The sequence below is a fragment of the Xyrauchen texanus genome, chromosome 43 (genome assembly GCF_025860055.1).
Source record: "Xyrauchen texanus isolate HMW12.3.18 chromosome 43, RBS_HiC_50CHRs, whole genome shotgun sequence".
NCBI classification, from domain to species: Eukaryota; Metazoa; Chordata; class Actinopteri; order Cypriniformes; family Catostomidae; genus Xyrauchen; species Xyrauchen texanus.
The window spans coordinates 29,361,332-29,381,040 of record NC_068318.1 but is presented as its reverse complement, the minus strand read 5'-3'; the positions used below and the strand labels follow the sequence as shown (position 1 = coordinate 29,381,040).

Genomic DNA, 19,709 nt, shown 5'->3' with positions numbered 1-19,709 from the left:
AGGGGCAGTTAGCGTGCCTTAACAAACCTCACAAGCAGCACAGCTGCTGAATTAGAGCCAGTCACTCAGGACACATTTTAGACAGCTGGACAAAGCACAACAGAAAGCAGGGATCTTGTGATTTTAAAGTTTCAACTACATTTAACCTCTTCAACTCTGGGGGATTTTGGGATGCTGCCTGCAATCTTTCACACTCAAATTTAAAAGCTCACCATTCACATACACGGCGGTGTAATTCTGGTTCTGGTTCACTCTTTCTCCCTCCCAAAAGTTGTATTTTATTCCACTAGATTGTATCAAGTACTAGGAAAAATATTTTTCCTCGATCACCTTCCAGCACAATATGCACATCTGAAATGTAGGTGGTGCTGTAACGCATTTTAGCCCTCACAAATGTGCTCGTCCATAAACATTCAGTCTAATTTTTTGTTCATGCATCACCATCATTGTTGCATCTAATATCTCGGCCTCTGTTTTGGCAGCACAAAGGGGATCTACACAATATTAGGCAGGTGGTTTTAATGTTGTGGCTAATAGGTGTGTACATATATATTTTAGAATAAATATATATTATATAAATACATATTTCTATAAATATATTTACATACAGTATAAATATATATATATATATTCTACATGGAGAGATTCCGCACATGGGGGCTGCCATGTTAGATTAACATGAACAGCCGAATACTACTCAATTAATCTCAGTAACCATCCTGTTATTTGACACTTTCGCTCGCTGATTCAAGTAATCATGATTGATTGTGAATTGTGAATTTTTACATTGGCATCAGTAACTGAAATCTATTGCATTTGAATGATGCTGCATCCAGGCCACTAGGTGTCAGTGTAAGTCTAAATGACATGAACAAGAATGCACTTAGTGCACCTTTAAATCAAGAACATCGCATTAATGTTACTTAATAACTGCAGTTCAAAACAACAACACCATCTGGACCATTAAAGATGTTGAATCAACCAAGTTCTAAAAAGATAAATTATTAAAGACACCCGGATTCGCTCGAGGACCAGTGACATAAGAGGCCCAGTGACTCTTTCACGTAGACCTGCCGTATGTGAAAAGTACAAACCCAGGAGGCGATGTCTCCTCTGATGAGCACTGGGCATTTGTGTGATTATGTAAGACCATGTATGAGCACACAGAACATGTTTGCATGAAGCCTCCAGGCGGTCAGCTTTAGTGGATTCATGCGTTAAATAACAGTTGTGTGACGGAACAATTTTGACATTTTGTTACATAGAGTAAAATCTCTTCTTGCCACTTTAACAAATATAAATCTATCTGACTGTAAATGCAGAACTGTTACCAACCCAAAGCTAAACGTTTGAAATTGTTTGAATGATGACAGGCGGTTCCATTCAGCCAAACAAAATATTACATTAAGGACCTTTTTTTTTATAACTTAAAGCAGAAACGTGAAGCTCATATTTTTTTAAACCACTTAAATTACATGTCAAAATTATAGTCTGTGATAAAATAATCCAGAATGTTCTTTTAATAGCATCAAAGAGCAAAGGCATCAAACGCAGTTGTTCTTGAGAAGACATAAATCATGTTTACCTCCTTCTGCAACTCCTTGTTTCTCTGTATCAGTCCCTCCAGCTTTTCTGCAGACTGTGAATTCTGTTTGTGTGAAAAACAAAACCTGGTTACACACCTGCTTTCTGACCAACAAACATCAACCTAAAATATGCTAAATGACTTTACACATTGAATTCAAAGGCTCATAGAGAAACATGGTGGTATCTCAGTTGGTACATTGGCGAGGCCAATTATTCGGACATTATTTCGGCTTTTAGAAATTATCGGCATTGACGGATTTTCGTGTCAGTGGACAATTAACAAAAGAGTAAACTTCAAAATTTAATTTAGTTTCAAATGTACAACCTTATAATTTTCTGTTTTTAAATATTTCTGAGTGAAATATTAAAATATGTTTCAGTGTCATACATTTTAGTCTCAGGTTGTTGACGTATAATATTTGTGTAGCGGTGGCCAGCTAATCTGACCAAACCTCAATCTCCTGACCTCAAGAGATGCACTTGTGACTGACGCTAGGGGCTGTAGCCTTTAGCCTCCTTGTCAGTGCACCCGCCTCCCATGCCGGAGACACTGGTACAAGTCCCGTACGGAGCAGGAGCATTACATGTGCATTAAATTAACATCAAGGTTTTAGGTTAAAATGTATATGAATGTATAAGACAAATATCATATCTTAGGTCCTGTGACTTAACTATCACTATATTTCAAGGTATTTATTTATTTATTTATTTCATAATTTTTAATCAGCTTTTAGCCTTGTTCAAGGGCTGGGTTTCAATACAGTTTTCTCGATTCGACTCACAAGCTCTCAATATGATTATTCTGATTCGATTCCGATTAATCTGGGTATATATCAGTTATGATGCCCATTTTGCTTACATGTGAAAGCAATAAAGTAATTCTCAATAGCAATTTCAACACAATTCTAACTAATTTCAGTAAACATTGTTTACACAAGTTCTCAAGTAATTATTCAAGACAAGTGAACAGAAAATAATCAAATAAGAACAAAGAAAAAATGACAAGCAATAGAGCAAATAAAAACAACAGAATATATAAATTAAGAAAACCGTACTTTACAGCAGTATCAATTATTTAAGTAAAAATCTGAAATAGAAATACTTATATTACTAGACTTTACTGTATGATTATAATGCAGTAATACTTTTGAAATCTAAAAAAATTATCCAGCTAAAAGCAGTGAGTGTTTATCTCATTTTCTTGTTGTTGTTTGATTAATATGAACAATATTCTAGACAGCAGCAGGTCTTACACTTCACGCTGCAATTACACTTCAAGTTAATATTTTTAAACAAATTGTCTTTTTTGTCTTGCTGTTTGCATTCACTTTAGAACTGACTGTATTTACATTAGTAAACCTCGTTGACTTGTAATGGCAAGATTTAGGAGAGAAAAGCAGTTTAATTTGCCCATGGCAGACAAAGGCACAAAGAGAAATCAAATTACATCGAATCCAGGGCGAGCTGAGTGACTCCAGCCAGGTGTCCTATGCAACCAAATTGGCCCGGTTGCTAGAGAGGGTAGAGTCACATGGGGTAACCTCCTCGTGGTCGCTAAAATGTGGTTCTCGCTCTTGGTGGGGCGTGAGGTGAGTTGTGCATGGATGCCGTGGAGAATAGCGTGAAGCCTCCACACACGCTATGTCTCTGCGATAACGCGCTCAACAAGCCACGTGATAAAATGCGCGGATTGACGGTCTCAGACGCAGAGGCAACTGAGATTCGTCCTCTGCCCCCTCAATTGAGGCGAGTCACTATGCCACCACGAGGACTTAAGAGTACATTGCAAATTGGGAAGAAAAGGGGAAAAATAATAATAATATTTGCAAGCATTAGCTCCTGGGCTGGTGTTCTGTATGAGGAAGAATCAGTCTGTCACCTGCGTTTGGTCCTTGTAGGCCTGCAGTTCCACCAGCTGCCGTTCCAGCTCGCCACACCTCTCTGCTGTTCTACTCAACTTCTCTTTCAGCTCCTTTACTTGAAGTTTTCTCTCCTCGCCCTCCGCCTGATCCTGCTTCTGTCGGGCGGCCAGCTCCCTCTCCAGGTCCTCCTTCTCTCTGGAGATCTGATTCAGTTTTTCTCTGTCCATTTGCATGTTCTTCTCCATTTCTGCCACCACAAACAGAGAGGAGGGGAGGTTAAAGAGTAGTGCATGCAGCAATATTTGTGCTATTATGATCATTTTACCCCAAAAATTAAACACAATTTGGGTTACTGAGTGTGCAAAATTGTGCGACGTGAATGATGGCACTGCTGGGAATGGCTGTTTTATGAGCATGCAAAAATTTTTCGGCAGAGCTGTTTGCACCGGTCCATACGGCTAGTGATGCAAATATACAATGGATCAGATGTTCAACAGTAGTTCTGTGAGCATTTAAATGCTTCTGATGAGTCATACTTTTATTTACCTTGCATGCCTAGTTTTGTTTTCATCTGTTCCTCTGATGCAGTGTCAAACTTCTGTGTCTAAAGTCAAACAGCACAAAGAATATATCATATCATCATATAGTGAAACTGTTCTATTTATGCATCTCCAGGCAACTGTAAATAATTCAGTAATCTATTAAGCAGTTTTCAGATCACCATATGGGGTGAAGTCAAAACCATTTACTCAAATCAGGAAGGCATATGCATGCCCCAAGAAACCAAAACCTTTGCATGAATAGGGCACGCTGTTGTCGAACCAGAATCGTCAATGTGAGAGACAGTTAGATCATTTTCTAAAGTAAAAATCACATAGCAAATACAAAAAAATAGAACAATCCTTAAAGGTGCACCAAGTAATTTTTTCTTCATTAAAAAAGTTTAACTTCTCAAGACATGAATTGTAATTTTGTAATATATGTCATGAGCACTCACATTAAAATGAAGCCTCCAGTCACACATCAGTAACCTTATAAAAGCTGTTTTATTCTACATGGAGAGGGTCCCCTCATGGGGGCTGCCATGTTGGAATCACATAACCAGCTGAATAAAACTCACATAATCTCAGTAACCGGTCTGTTATTTGACACTTTCACTGGTGGATTAAAGTAATCATGATTGATTGTGAATACTTAATTTCTAAAATGGCATCTGAAACTGAAAACTACTGATTTCAAATAATGCTACATCCAAGCCACAAGGTGTCACTGTAATTCCAAGATGACACAAAGATAAAGTTACTGAGTGCACCGTTAAAATTGCGACACCAAAGAATTGTCATTATTTGGACATTTTATACAGCATGGTGAGAAGACAAGACGACAAGATAATTTTATTACTGAGCATTTTTGTCTTGTTTTCCAATAACATTATCTAAGCATTCTTAAAACAAGACACATTTATGTCAGAAGCAAAATGACAGAAGATGTTTTATCTTGTTTTCAAGAGAAACTGAATACAATTTTGTAATGTTTATGGTTAGAAAACTTGCCATCGGGGTAAGAAAAAACTTTTAATTCAAAGGGAAAATTTTATTTTTTTCTTACCCCATTGGTTTAAATACATTTTGCAGGATTTCTCTAAAAACACTAAGACTTAATATCTTATGTCATTCTACTTATCAAATAATGTTTTTCTTGTTTCAAGTACTTTTACTAGAGAAAAGGCAAAAAATACTCAATAATACAATTATTTTTTCTCAATTTTTACACAATTTGAAAGATTGACTGCATTCATCAAGCTCAACTATTCAGTCCTGTTGCCGAAATACTAAGTGTGAGAACATTTTTAAAAACATATTTAATTCATGGGAAATATTAGGTTATCAATAAATTCCCTAGTCCCTCCCTACCGAGTGATTGAATTAAATTAAGCAAAATTTGCAACCTTGTAACTTTTCTTCCATAGATTTTGGTAAAACTGTAGTCATTTAAAATTGTATATATGCTTTTTTTATTTGTATGTTTATTTTGATATTTAAAGAATACAAATCAGGGGTTTAAATTGTATTTACTCACCCAAATTTTGGTTAAAGTGTTACAAAAATTGCAAACCTCACATACAATGAATAGAAAATGAAACAGCTCATTTGATATTTAGTTCGACCTCCTTTTACTGACTTTATCATTTAATATTTTCAGGCCCTATTTTACTCCCTATATGTGTTCTTTTCATTCCTATGTGAAATAAGACCAGGCTTTCTCAGGCTAGTAAATGAGCAGTGTTGGTGTGCAGTACCAGGTCTTCGAGCTGTTGTTGGATGGAGATCTTCTCCTGCTCAGAGGAGGTCAGTTTCTGCTGGAACAGAAGAACCTCTTTTTGTCTGCTCTCTAGCTCAAAGTTCAGCTCCTTGATCTAAAAGAACACACAGAACACAATAACAAATTTTCGGAGTAAACCTAATAATTACTACTGTGTAAATATCTTCTAATGTAGATTCAATTCTGTACAAGAAAATGCCATTATGCACCTAATCACATGTAACCAGAATTTTGGTTACAAGAACCACCCACAGAAGGAAGAGGCCATCTGATCACATGTGAAATAACCAACGTTAGTTAAGGAACATTTTGATGGTGTGAAACATCAAAGGATGAGACTCAAATGCACCTGGGAACTAAAATCATTATCTACCTTGGATTCACAGGAGTTTTGAGAGCGCATGAAATATAAGATAACACAAAATGACCTATGATCACAGGGGGATAAACTGACCTTCTTATCTTGCAATGGAGGTGAGGAGGATCCGGTGCTCTCGGCTCGTAGAGTTCTCAGCTGAAGCTGCAGATCGGCCACCTCTCTTTCTAGCTCCATGATCCTGGAGCGCTCCGATACCGTGGCGACCTACAGCGGGTCACAAAATGTCATAAAGCACTCAGTGTGACTGGACAGGATGTTCAGAGATACACACTAAGGCAACAGAGTTTCTATAAATAAATCTACTGCTTTACCATTAATTTTTTTCACTAAGCGTGCTTATGTTTAATTACTTAGGTCAGCTTATGTTTTTACCTGAAAATAAGTTGGAATCAAACATAAAATACAGTTGAGTCCAAGAGTCTGAAAATGCCTCAATTTTGCATTATTTTAGAACACGAATTATCCATCCATCCATCCATCTTCAACCGCTCATCCAAAGTCGGGTCGCGGGGGCAGCAGCTCCAGCAAGAGGCCCCAATCTTCCCTATCCCGAGCCACATTAACCAGCTCTGACTGGGGGACCCCGAGGAGTTCCCAGGCCAGAGTGGAGATGTAATCTCTCCACCTAGTCCTGGGTCTTCCCCGAGGCCTCCTCCCAGCTGGACGTGCCTGAAATACCTCCCTAGGGAGGCGCACAGTGGGCATCATTACCAGATGCCCAAACCACCTCAACTGACTCCTTTCGACGCAAAGGAGCAGCGGCTCTACTCCGAGCTCCTCACGGATGACTGAGCTCCTCACCCCATCTCTAAGGGAGAAGCCCGCCACCCTTCTGAGGAAGCCCATTTCAGTCGCTTGTACTCGCGACCTAGTTCTTTCGGTCATGACCCAGCCTTCATGACCATAGGTGAGGGTAGGAACGAAAATTGACCGGTAGATCGAGAGCTTAACCTTCTGGCTCAGCGCTTTTTTCGTGACAACGGTGTGATAGAGCGAGTGCAATACCGCCCCTGCTGCCCCGATTCTCCAGCCAACCTCCCGCTCCATTGTCCCCTCACTCGTGAACAAGACCCTGAGGTACTTGAACTCCTTCACTTGGGGCAATACCTCCTTCCCTACCTGGAGTACGCACGCCATCTGTTTCCTGAACACAAATTAGCTTGTTATAAATAATTTCATCATAACAATTTGAGTGAACAGTAAAAAGAATTGATGTGCATAAATTAGTGAATTTCTTTGCTTTCATGACAGTATGAATACAACCTGATTATCATGTTATCTGGCATGATTCGAGATGTTTCAAAGAGCATCTTGTGAAGAAATCGGACCTTTTGCACGAAGGCGTTCGCATGGCCAATGTCACACATTTTCTTACATTTGATTAGAGACCGAGACGTACTGTAAAATCTTCAATACTGGAATTCTTCGTTGTACACCATGTTTGTTTCTTTAAAAATTTTCAAAATCCTTAAGCTATTTCCAGGTTTAAATACATTTCAATAATGCAGCTTCAGACTTTCGGACCCCACAGTATGCGAAAACCTTTCAGTATGCCAAAGGTTTATTATGCATTCCCCATTTTTCTAGTGGCGCTTTCAAAAACTATCCCAAAAGAAAAACTCCAGACCTACCTCGATCCATCACAGAATAAACAAAATGACTTTTCCAAAAGAAGTAAAACATCTTCCACGCATGGGAAACTGTCAATAACCCCAAAAGACATGCAGCCCCTCATCTGACAGACTGATTTACCCTAGTGTCCTCTAACTGCCTCTGGAGTTTATCTGCTTTGGTCTTTTCAAACAGAAGACTCTGTTCGAGCTCCTTAATGTGGGCATGTTCCAGTTTGGTCTGCGTCTGTTAGTAGACAGAAGAGGAAAAGAGAAGAGAACACCAATGGCGCGGTCACGTGCAAGCCAAAAGCCAAGTACCGAGAGCTTCATGCAGGTTCTGACATCATTCTCCTCTACGAATGAGGACAAAGACAGCAGTGATACAGAGACAGAGCGCTGCAAAGATGGAGAATCTCAACAACAACAACACAAAGACACTGAAACAAATGCGACTGGCTGAAAGAGGCCAAAGAAAAAGAGATGGTGTTGATAAATAAAGGAATGAATGAGTGAAAATGACCAAAGATTAAAGAAGGGAAAGTATGAATGAAAGAGTAAATGAATGAACCAATAATAGAAAGAGGTCAATGAAGCATGAAAGTTTCTCTAAGAACATGTTAAGGAGGAAATCAATGCTTCAACAAAGCAGCTTCAGGAAGAAGTGTTGCATTGATTTATGGACAGCTTGTTAGAAGGAAAAATAATTGAACATATATTCTAAGTGATCCAACATGGATTTCTAAGAATTTCTCAGAGGAAAATCTATCAAAACTATTTAAAAAAATTATATATAGAGACCCATATGTACTGTTTAAAGCCACTTAGAGTAAAATTGTAGTCTTAAGTGTGTCAAAATTCTAAGAATAATATATTTAATATTTAAGAGCACTGGAGATGTTTGTGAAGACAACACGCTCTCCAACAAACAAAGGATGTGTTGGACTTTTATGACATGTGTCGTAGAATTTAGGCAAATGTGATTGGTAGTTGAGCCAACAAGTGAAATTCATCAACTTATTTATTTGCATCACATATTTTCATTTCATGTATATACTGAAACACATTGTGGATGTACAGCAACATAAAGCATTTAAAAAATTGGATGGGCTACATGCATAAGCTGAATATCACTTAAAACTTAAAAATCAATGATGAAAATAATCATAATTTTTGGCACCATTCGGAGTAAATTCTAGAGACTGTTGAGTGTGAAAATCCCAGAAATACTCAAACCAGCCCGTCTGACACCAAAAATCATGCCACAGTCCAAATCACTGAGATCAAATTGGTTTCCCCATTCTGATGGTTGATGTGAACATTAACCAAAGCTACTAACCCGTATCTGCATTATTTTATGCACTGCTGCCCTACGATTGGCTGATTAGATAATTGCATGGATGTTTGTTGGTGCCAGACAAGCTGGTTTGAGTATTTCTGGGATTTTCACACACAACAGTCTCTAGAATTTACTCAGAATGGCACCAAAAACAAAAAACATCCAGTGAGCGGCAGTTCTGTGGATGGAAACACCTTGTTGATGAGAGAGGTCAACAGAGAACGGCCAGACTGATTTGAACTGACAAAGTCTACGATAACTCAGATAACCGCTCTGTACAATTGTGATGTGAAGAATATCATCTCAGAATGCTATTATTATCAGCAGGTTGGCGCTGTTTTGGAACCTACACAATATTAGGCAAGTGCTTTTAATATTTTGGAACAATGTTTTTTTTCCAATAAAATACATTAAACAAAATTGGCTTTCTCATTTGATTAATCAGAGAATGAATCGACAGATTAACTCCTTATCAAAATATTTTTTATAATGTGTTGTAATGAATAATGAATTACTGGTGTCAAGGTCCAGTGATATATTACCCTTGCAGGCTCATTATAAGCTGGTTCAATGGCACACAATATGTAAAGCAAATTTCGTCAATACATGTTTATAATATAATATCATACATAATATTTACATTTATAATAAAATACATTATTGTGGCAGGGCGGAGGGCGGGGCCGGGTCGTGATCATACACACCAGGTCCCTTATCAGGCTAATTAAGCCTTGGAGAGGGTTAAAGGCTGATGGCAGACGGTGGTGCGACGAGAGAGAGATCGTTTACGGACATGTCTGTCATGTGTGTGTTTGTGTCCTTGTTTTAAGTTGTTAATTAAAATATTATTTACAATGAAAAGCCGGTTCTTGCCTCCTCCTTTCCATTGATCCTTTACAATTATATATATTATTTTTCACATTTTTCAATATAATTATTTATATTTTAAAAAGTACTTCTAATATTTAAATAGAACATATAATTATACATAATATAGTTGATTATACATATGATTAAATTATAACAATATATAAATGATCACATATTTATACAATTTTAAATACAGAAAATTATTTAATTTATATAAATTAAAATATAGTGACTTCATGACTTTTCTAATTTTATTGATGTTATAGATGTATAAAATTCCCTTACATTTCCTGGTTTTCCATGGATGTGGGATCTTATTTACATCTGAGGTCAGTTTTTATTTTGCAGATATGTACTGTTCTTTTGAAAATGTCTTGTAAAACGTAAGTATAAAATTATTATTTGTACAATAATTATTTGTGCATTAATGCGCAGAGTGTTCTGCATAAAGACTAATGACAACATTGCTCCTCTCACATCCGGTTTCTCTCAGTGTATATATAATGTATGTGGTTAGATCACTTTACCTCTAGGTCTCCTTTGGTAATGCAAGCTTCTTCCACACGGAACTGCAGGTCCTCCACTTTTCTGCATGATGCATTAGAGGTGTTATTAGCCATTACAATGTTTTAAAATATTCAAGCTCTCAAATGTTTCAGCGTACAAATCCATCCACTGAATTCAAATAATATATCATAGTATTGCTGTAATCAACAGTGTTGGGGAAGCTACTTTAGCTTGTAGCTTGTCAAACTACAGTTTCACTCATAATTTTAAGCAGTTAAGCTACAATCAAGCTACTCTTTTGAAAAAGTAGTTAGCTACACTACAAGTTACTATCAAAAAGTAGATAGCTACATAGAAGCTACTTAATGAGGCAATTTTTTTCAATGTTACTATCAAATCAATAATATTAATAACAAAATGTACACTACTGACATTTATTATTTAATGTATTAATTAAATATATTTAATATGTTTTAATGTTTAATTAAAATATAACAGTATAACATAAAAACAAAAAAGATCAGATGCCATTAAAAAAATATTTGTTATATTATACTTCACACTTTTCAGTCCTGCTGTGTAGCCTACTTCCCTAAAGATCCATTTTTTATGACAAACTCTCTTTTTTGTTCTTGTCACAAAATATTTAGTGTGGATAATATGTGAATAAAGACTCAGGGCTTGTTTTCTTCCTCACCTGGTTTCATGCTTATTGTATTTTCTGACGTTTTTTTTTTTTTGCCATTGACATGCAAGTGCCGCTTTACAGGTCACATACAGAGGTTGCTCTACAAATATTTGTTCGCTTTGTTCAGGTCCAAAAAAAGTGGATGGATGGTCGTCCTAAATTGTTGCATAATAATACATGTCATAAATCATTTCTTTTACAAATCATTTTATTTATTTTACATGAAAATAATAGTTAATTTAATGCTAAGAATTGAGAAATTAAGTTCTGCGTGATAGTAATTATTACAATAATATATACTGTATCCCAGTAACGCATCTATCATGTGATCTATTAAGAACAAAGTGTCTGAAACATTATTTGTTACATAAATAAAATGGTGTTCTTTTATAATTTTCAGATTTACCTGCCCCTGTACGTCTTGTAAAGTTAAACAAACTGTGGTTGCTCGCTTTACAAAACCATCAGACAGTCTCTTCTTATCCAAGTGAGCTGTAAAAAGCTCTCAGTAGATGGCGGTAATTCACTATTTTTGTTTGTGATCATAGTCAATATTAGCCTGATTCTGATCAGCAGACAGATATATGCTGCCAGATCGTTGGACGTTTTGCCGGTAAAAGTTTGGCTTCTACGCAATAAGGAAGGCTATTAGTTATAATCTGACCAACATGATGTAGCATTTGGTCACGCTACACCACTAGTACTGGAAAAGCTACTCTGTTTTAAAAGCAGCTGAGCTACTGTCAAGCTACTGAAAAATGTTGTTAAGTTAGTAGTGTCGCTACATATAGTTAGCTACTCCCCAACAGTGGTAATCAATCAAATCGTCATGCTAATATTTACATTTCTCTTATTACAGGATTACCTTTTTTCCTCCTCTAGTTGATTCATCAGCTCCACTTTGTCTCTGTCTGCAGTCTCAACTAGTCTGCGCAACTGGTCCAACTTAGCTTCCATTTCGTGAGAATACTTGGAGAAACACACACACAATTTTAAAATCAACATGAAATGGAATTTGCAAAGCATTTAAATACTGTCATGTCACATATTTCCGAATGATAAAGAATTTTGAATCTTAAATTTTGGTTGCAATTTATTTTACAGTACGTGTACTTTCAGTATACTTACAGTGTACTAACCTAAGAAAATACTGAGTAAAATTAGGTAACTTATTGTACTTAATATGGGTTCAACAATTCAGTTGAAAACGCATTGATTTTTAACATGTATGCCTCTCGTTCAAACTGGAACAACATTTTCCTCCGCTGAAAATGGAGATACTTTGGAAAACAAGTGAAACGGCCTATATCCTTAATAAATTAGCCATTATAAATGAGTATTTTATTGGATTGTAAAATGAAAGGAGCAGTAAAGCATGTTACATTATATGTCCTTTAGAATATTGTGCATGCATTGATGAATTGTGCACAATCAGAATAAGACCAAGGGCATTTATAAAGAAAATAACTAGGGTCAATATTGATTTCAAACCGCACAGCACACAAAGCAGCAACTCATCTTGGCACATGGAGAAGCTCAGTCCAAAACGGCAAACTGCAATATTTGTGAGTTGTGTTGGAAGTGTTTGAAAAGCAGGAGCTGCTGACCTGTTCCTGGCCCTGTCTGAGCAGAGCCAGCTCCTGCTGCACCTCTCCAGCATGGCTGGTGGCTCGGGCCACCTCTGTCCTCTCCAGATCCCGCTCGACCAGGAGCTGCTCAATGTGCTGCTGTTTCTCCTTCAAGGCCTCTTGAAGGGCCGTTGTGCCTGAGATCTTCAGCGCATAACGTGCAGACGTCTCTGTGAGCTGAGAAATCATTGACAGATGTTACGTCAAACAGAATCGTGGAAAAATCCTTGGAGAAAACTGGATGCTGTGAATGGGATGTTACCAGGCCTGCTCGGCTGGGTTTGCCTCCAACTGAGGAGGTGACGGAGCTAAGGGAGCTGACGGAGGAAGCGCTGGGGCTGTTCTTTAGTGTTGACCTGCGCCTTGAGATTTTGGATTTGGCTGGTGTGGTGGATGGGAAACCGATTCGAGTCACTTTATGTGTTGGAGCAAATAGTCCGTACTTTGGGAGACACTGAAAATACCTATGGGAGAGTGAAACACAGATAAAAGCATTGTAAGAGGGTCATGGAAGACCCTAGATCTTAAATCTCATTCCCTTCCCCACATTCAAATCTGCCACAAATCTATATCTTATGCCTTCAGAAGTCTTGGAACATGGACTACTTGTATGTGCTTTTTGGAGATTGACAGTATTGTCCCTCCTCTAATCCTTCATCCATCTCCTTTTGTGTTCCATGGACAAAAAAATAATCGGTTCGGAGCACCATCAGGCTGCGTAAATGATGATTGAATCATTTTTGGAGTGAAAATACCTTTAATATAGCTTCTGCAAGGCATTTTAATTCAGTTATTTATTTTAAAAGCCATTTTCTGTCATTCAAATATTCAATTATGCATTTCTGCAACAGTTAGACAAAATAGATAGACAAAAATAAGTCTTGGGAGTAGTTAACAAAAATTCGCAACACTACTAACTTACAGGTGAAATGTGTTGTTTCTGGACTAGTAGTGGCACCAAATGGAATTACAAAATAATGTATTTTTTCAAAAAAACATTTGCCAACACCCCTCAGGCTCATCATGCCCTTCCACACTCTCTGATTCCCTATGAACAAATAGGCCATAGTAAATAAAAGGTGACGGGTGTTTAACGTCGTAATAAACAAGACCACTATAACATAAACACCAGACAGAAAGCGTTGCATGAGGTACTCAAGAGGTAGGATAGTTCTTGGTCACTAGTAAGTGTAAATATACATATTCCGAGTATCTCACCAATTTATCTGAAGTTCGACAGTAATGAGCTAACTTGTGTGGCAATAATGCAGCTTACATGTCGAGAAGCAACACGCAAGAATCAAACTCCATTTACTCCATTCTCTGTCTCTTTGTCTTCTAATTTTATCAAAGCTAAGTTATGAATCAGCCCGATTCCAATGTCTCGCACCCACTGTGAAATTTGGTGGAGGATCGGTGATGATCTGGGGGCATAGGCGGAAATCGCGGGGGAAATCTGAGGGTTTCCACCCCCCCCTTAAAATATCATTAAAATATGTGTATTGTAAATAATATAATGATATATTCTTAAAATAATTGTTTACAAAATAAAATAATACAAATTCAAACGGGGCAACAACAAAAAACCCTTGGTGTCCCCTTCAAAAATTGATCTTGAGAATTGTTATGTTTATTGTCCCCCCCAACATTTTGATGAAATTTTCGCCCTGTCTGGGGGTGCTTCAGTAAGGTGTAACGTCACGCCAGCAGAGGGAGCCCTCTCCCGAGTACTGACTGTGTGCCACTCCCTCTGCTTCTCTGGTTACTTCCTGTTTGGTAGATATTTAAGCATGGCCTGGCCAACAGGCCATTGCGAAGTATTGCCAGTCTACCTGCCTTGCTAAGCGTTCACTTGTCATTGTCTTGTTTATCACGTGTATGACCATTGCCAGCTTTGTTCTGTTTTTGCCTCTTGGATTATCCCTTTTGCTCTGTTGTTTGGATTGGACTGCCTCATTGTGTCTTACCTCTGCCTGCCTTAAAGTTTATGCTATCTGCCTGCCGATCTTGATTTGTTTGCTGTGGATTTTAATAAACGACTGCATTATGGATTCAGCCTTGGCTTCCACATCATTACATAAGGCTGGAATTGGGCAGATTCATCTTTGTGAAGGACACATGAATCAAGCCACATACAAGGTTATCCTGGAAGAAAACTTGCTCTGACAATGTTCCCCAACTCTGAAGATTGTTCTTTCCAATGTCCTGTAGAACAATGCTCCATGGCACACAGTCAGGTCAATCAAGGTGTGGATGGAGGACCACTGAATCAAGACCCTGTCATGGCCAGCCCAATCTCCAGACCTGGACCCCATTGAAAACCTCTGGAATGTGATCAAGAGGAAGATGGATGGGCACAAGCCATCAAACAAAGCTGAGCTGCTTGAATTTTTGCACCAGGAGTGGTGTAAAGTCACCCGACAGCAATGTGAAAGACTGATAGAGAGCATGCATGAAAACTGTGATTGAAAATCAGGGTAATTCCAACAAATACTGATTTCTGAACTCTTCCTAAGTGAAAACATTAGTATTGTGTTGTTTAAACATGAATATGAACTTGTTTTCTTTGCACTACATCTTTTTTAGTTATTTTGACCAGTTGACATTTTATGCAAATAAATGCTTTAAATTACAATATTTTTATTTGGAATTTGGGAGAAATGTTGTCAGTACTTTATAGAATAAAACAAACATTTTCATTTTACTCAAACACATACCTATAAATAGTAAATCCAGAGAAACTGATACTTTTGCAGTGGTCTCTTTTTTTCAGAGCTGTATATAGTTTATACCTCCTATATAATATATACAACTTACAGTAAATAAAATATACTATATATATATACATATTTCAAAAATAAACCATGGTTTGCTATAGTAATATTGTAGTAACAATGACTGGAGTTACCACAATGTTGTTAGCTACTTTTTCTTATTAGCTTGTAGTGTAGCTTACTACTTTTTAAAAGAGCAGTTTGAATGTAGTTTAACTATTTAAGTTACAAGTAGCTTGTAGCTTGTGAAGCTACAGTTTCAAAGTAGCATACCCAACACTGAAAATAACAGAACAATGTAGTGCATGTTATGTAATTTTGTTTCTTTTTTGTTATTTAAAATTATTAAGTGACAACATTATACTGTATATAGTCTATTTTAGGCGGAGGAGGAACTTGAGAACCACTGCTTTAAACATCAGACTACACCACCCAGAAAACTGTTCACATAGGTTATGATGACATCACATGGCCTTACCTCACGCCAGCCACTGCCCCATCATTCTTGCCAAGTGGCTCATCCAGCTCAACTCCACACCATTCCCCTTTTGCAAAGTCAGTTTCACCAAGGAAACGCACAACACCTGCTTTGGTCCCGCCCACCTGAAAAATAAAAACAAAGACTTGAATAAACATTGAAAAACCTCAACGTTTCTGTAAAAAGCAGACCAATCATGGGCCTTACCAGCACACGATCCCCTATCTTTAGTTCCCGTTGTAGCTTCTTGGCCGAATCCGTCTCAGACAGATTGGAGGCAGACTCGCTGGCAGTTCTGGTTAAGTTTGTTGAGGTCTTAGTGGTTGCGGTTGCATTGGTGGTTGGAGTGTCTGGAACAGCATCTTTGGCAGGAGGCACCTGATTGGCAGAGGTCTGGCTGGCAGGTGTCTTTGTACTATTGGCCTCACGCTCTGGCACTGGAGTGTGGGATAGTTTGGACGGCCGAGTGAATATGCCATGCAAGTCCTTGCACTTGAAGTAACAGATGCCAGCCACAGAGCCGTCATTTTTCCCAATGGGTTCGTCTAGAACTATGCCCGCCCACTGGCCCGGAGCAAACTGCGTTTCACCGATGAACTGCACATAGCCTGGTTTATTTCCATTGACCCAAACACGTTCGCCAACAGAGAAGTCTGATACTGCATCTTGAGCAGTATTGGAGGTTGGGGAGGTTACATCTATGGGGCCAACTGCGTTCATGAAAAATATAAGAGCTTAGGTCACGCCTCAATCAGTGTGCACTGTATGTAACGTACAGGTGGAGATCATTGACTCACCTGTAGTAGGCGAGGTCTTGGTTGGGCCTGTAGTTGGTTTACCAATCTTGGTGGGTGGTTTGATACCACTCGGCTTCCCCGTACTCATTTTCCCTGCTTTATGCACGGAAATGTGCTATTCCTGCCGGGCATGGACAAATACTGTATGTTTAAATATATATTTTCTTTATGACCTTTTAATTAAAGGTGCACTCAGTAATTGTTTGAAGTATGTCGAAGTGGCTTACATTTGCTTACAGTGACACTAGAGAGCATGCCAAGACGCATGAAATCTGTGATTGAAAATCAGGGTTATTCCACCAAATATTGATTTCTGAAGTCTTCCAAAGTTGAAACATTAGTATTGTGTTGTTTAAATATGAATTTGAACTTGTTTTCTTTGCATTATTCAAGGTCTGAAAACAGTACATTATTACTACATTACTATACTACTTTTTTGTTATGATGACCAGTTGTTATTTTCTGCAAATAAATGCTGTAAATGACAATATTTCTATTTGAAATTTGGGAGAAATGTTGTCAGTACTTTATAGAATAAAACATAATGTTCATTTACTCAAACACATACCTATGAATAGTAATTTCAGAGAATCTAATAATTTTGCGTTGGTCTCTTAATTATTTCCAGAGCTGTATTTCTAATCACTTATTAATCTCGACGAGCTACATGTCATTTCAAAGGTCTAAGACTCAATCTTCGATAAAAAAACAAAAATTATAAACGTCAATTAAGAATAAAACTTAACTAGTTAAGAACACAAGCAACAAGTTAAGAACAGTATCAAGCATCACCAGTCTAAATGTCTTATCGAGGGTTACCACACAAACAAACACAGACTTTTTAAACGTTAAAACTAAAATCACCATGTTTAACACTTTTACAATGGTAATCTTTGTTTCCACCAAAACAATACAGTTACTATGGTTGTTGTACAACAATAAAATCATGGTACCAGAGTATAAGCAACCCATAAAAGAAGACTGATGATTCTGCAAGTGTTTTATATCTCTTACAAAAAAATTACCATGGTACACTGGAGGCACCAGATGGTAAAACCATGGGACTTTGATATGTGGTACTGAATCATTATCACATTCACGCCGTTACCATGGTAAATGTCCAAGTTACATGGATGTCAAGCTATGGTACATTTCCAAAGAACCATAGTACTGCCATGGAACATTTAGGTACATTTTCAGTGACCATTGGAAGAAGATTTCATACATATTCATTATTATTTTACAGTGTCAATCAATAACTGGTGTTATTTTGGTTGACAGTTTATCTACTTGTGAAGGAATGACAGTTCATTTTGAGTACAGAGTAATATATACTCAAAATGAACCACTTCATGACACTTAATAAAACTAAACTTATGAGTTAAGCTGTTCTTAAACACTAAAAACCGTATCAATAATCAGCTTTTCAATGGATTTCGACTTTTATTACTGTTTTATTACTACATCTTGTGTTAGCGAGCTAATAACAACCAGTCAATCCTTTATCAAAACAAACATATTTTGTGATTTTATTTCATAGCTATCCATGAATCTGATATCACAACCGTCCAAACAAATATTAAATAGCATGTTTTGAGTCAGAAGTGCACTATATTCCATATATATACGTGGCTGTATCTATGCTAGTCGACATTAGCAAGAGAAGCTAACCCTTCTAAACACATCACAAATGAGCTGGAAGAAATTAGCTTTAAAGGGAATAAAAAATATCACATTTTCTTACCCGGATTGTTATAATGTCAAGCATTCATCCATGACGAGGGAAATAAAAGGATTTAGTGTTTGTCTTCGTGAGATCACTAGGGAGATGATGATGTTGTAGGGTGAGGCAATTCAATGCAAAGCTGCACCCAAACACGTTTACCACACTAATATTTGACGGGTAGCTGGATAATGTGTTTAATCAAGTCAAATATAATGTGGGATTTAAGAGAGTGTGAGAAATAACAGCGAATGTTACAATGCATTAGGGACTTTTGTTATAGAATACAGAATAAGTATCAAAACACTTAGTTGTTTGGGTGGTGGGAAGTTCAGTATCTAGTAGGGGCTATGCGAAAAACACACTAAATATAGCTCTGAGTCTAAATACTGTAATATACTTTCGAGAATAATGGACAAAACACTGAACTGGAACGTCTGAATGTTATGGTTGAGAATGAATACGACCTGACGGCGTCAGTTGACTTTGGCGGCCACTAGTGGTCAAACTTGGAAAGTGATGGGTGGAAAAAAGTCACTTTAACTTCTAACCACCAGAGGGCGCAAAGTGACCTGTAAAGACTGGATAAAGTACACCTAACACATACAATATATATGCAATTTATTAAAAGTATCTGACATTAAACCTTAGGTACGTTTGTTCAGGGGTTTAAAGGTAATAAAGGCCGACTGTGATCTTAGCAACTCAAGTTTTTGTCCACCTCAACGCGAGTCTAAACCTGCAACCTGTGGCCTTGACAATAAATGTTCGATACCATAACGATTAGACACATTAAAAGTTAATCAAGTAATTATATTAAAGAGGTATTTGAGAACTTTCATTTGTACCTAATTTTTTGCGTATATGCATGTTATGGATTGCAAAGATATTTACACTTTTAACTTTTCAATACATTAATTTATTAATTACAAGTCAGACAGTGAGGATGGCATGTTAGATTGCAATCATTTTAGGTGCATCTTCATAAATCCTATCATAGTGCTTTCGGGAAGCATTGAGATGTTCCTCAGACATGATGCTGTGCAGCATCTGCATAAGAGGGCGCTCTATTCAGCATGCATTTGACATGGACTGCTCTGTTACAATGTCAATAATGTTGTGATATCAGCATTTTCTATTACATT

At 37.5% G+C, this 19,709-nt stretch overlaps 1 protein-coding gene across 3 annotated transcripts in view; it reads right to left on the bottom strand.

Annotated features, from left to right (window-relative positions):
- The window catches only part of LOC127636156 (CAP-Gly domain-containing linker protein 1-like), a 32,086-nt gene extending 13,123 nt beyond the window's left edge, over window positions 1-18,963 (bottom strand). The window contains exons 1-15 of one of the 3 annotated variants that reach the window (XM_052116573.1): window positions 18,586-18,962; window positions 17,069-17,113; window positions 16,842-16,962; window positions 16,252-16,754; window positions 16,045-16,169; window positions 13,055-13,256; window positions 12,772-12,969; window positions 12,030-12,133; window positions 10,497-10,557; window positions 7,903-8,007; window positions 6,226-6,354; window positions 5,749-5,865; window positions 3,996-4,053; window positions 3,467-3,696; window positions 1,586-1,648 (exon numbers count right to left, since the gene is read on the bottom strand). In XM_052116573.1, coding sequence (XP_051972533.1) covers window positions 1,586-1,648; window positions 3,467-3,696; window positions 3,996-4,053; window positions 5,749-5,865; window positions 6,226-6,354; window positions 7,903-8,007; window positions 10,497-10,557; window positions 12,030-12,133; window positions 12,772-12,969; window positions 13,055-13,256; window positions 16,045-16,169; window positions 16,252-16,754; window positions 16,842-16,929 — 1,983 coding nt within the window. In that variant the 5' untranslated portion in view covers window positions 16,930-16,962; window positions 17,069-17,113; window positions 18,586-18,962. Of the gene's footprint in view, window positions 1-1,585; window positions 1,649-3,466; window positions 3,697-3,995; window positions 4,054-5,748; window positions 5,866-6,225; window positions 6,355-7,902; window positions 8,008-10,496; window positions 10,558-12,029; window positions 12,134-12,771; window positions 12,970-13,054; window positions 13,257-16,044; window positions 16,170-16,251; window positions 16,755-16,841; window positions 16,963-17,068; window positions 17,114-18,585 lie in introns of all 3 variants that reach the window. The other 2 variants (XM_052116574.1, XM_052116575.1) reach the window with 2 other exon arrangements.
- Window positions 18,964-19,709: the final 746 nt, after the last annotated feature.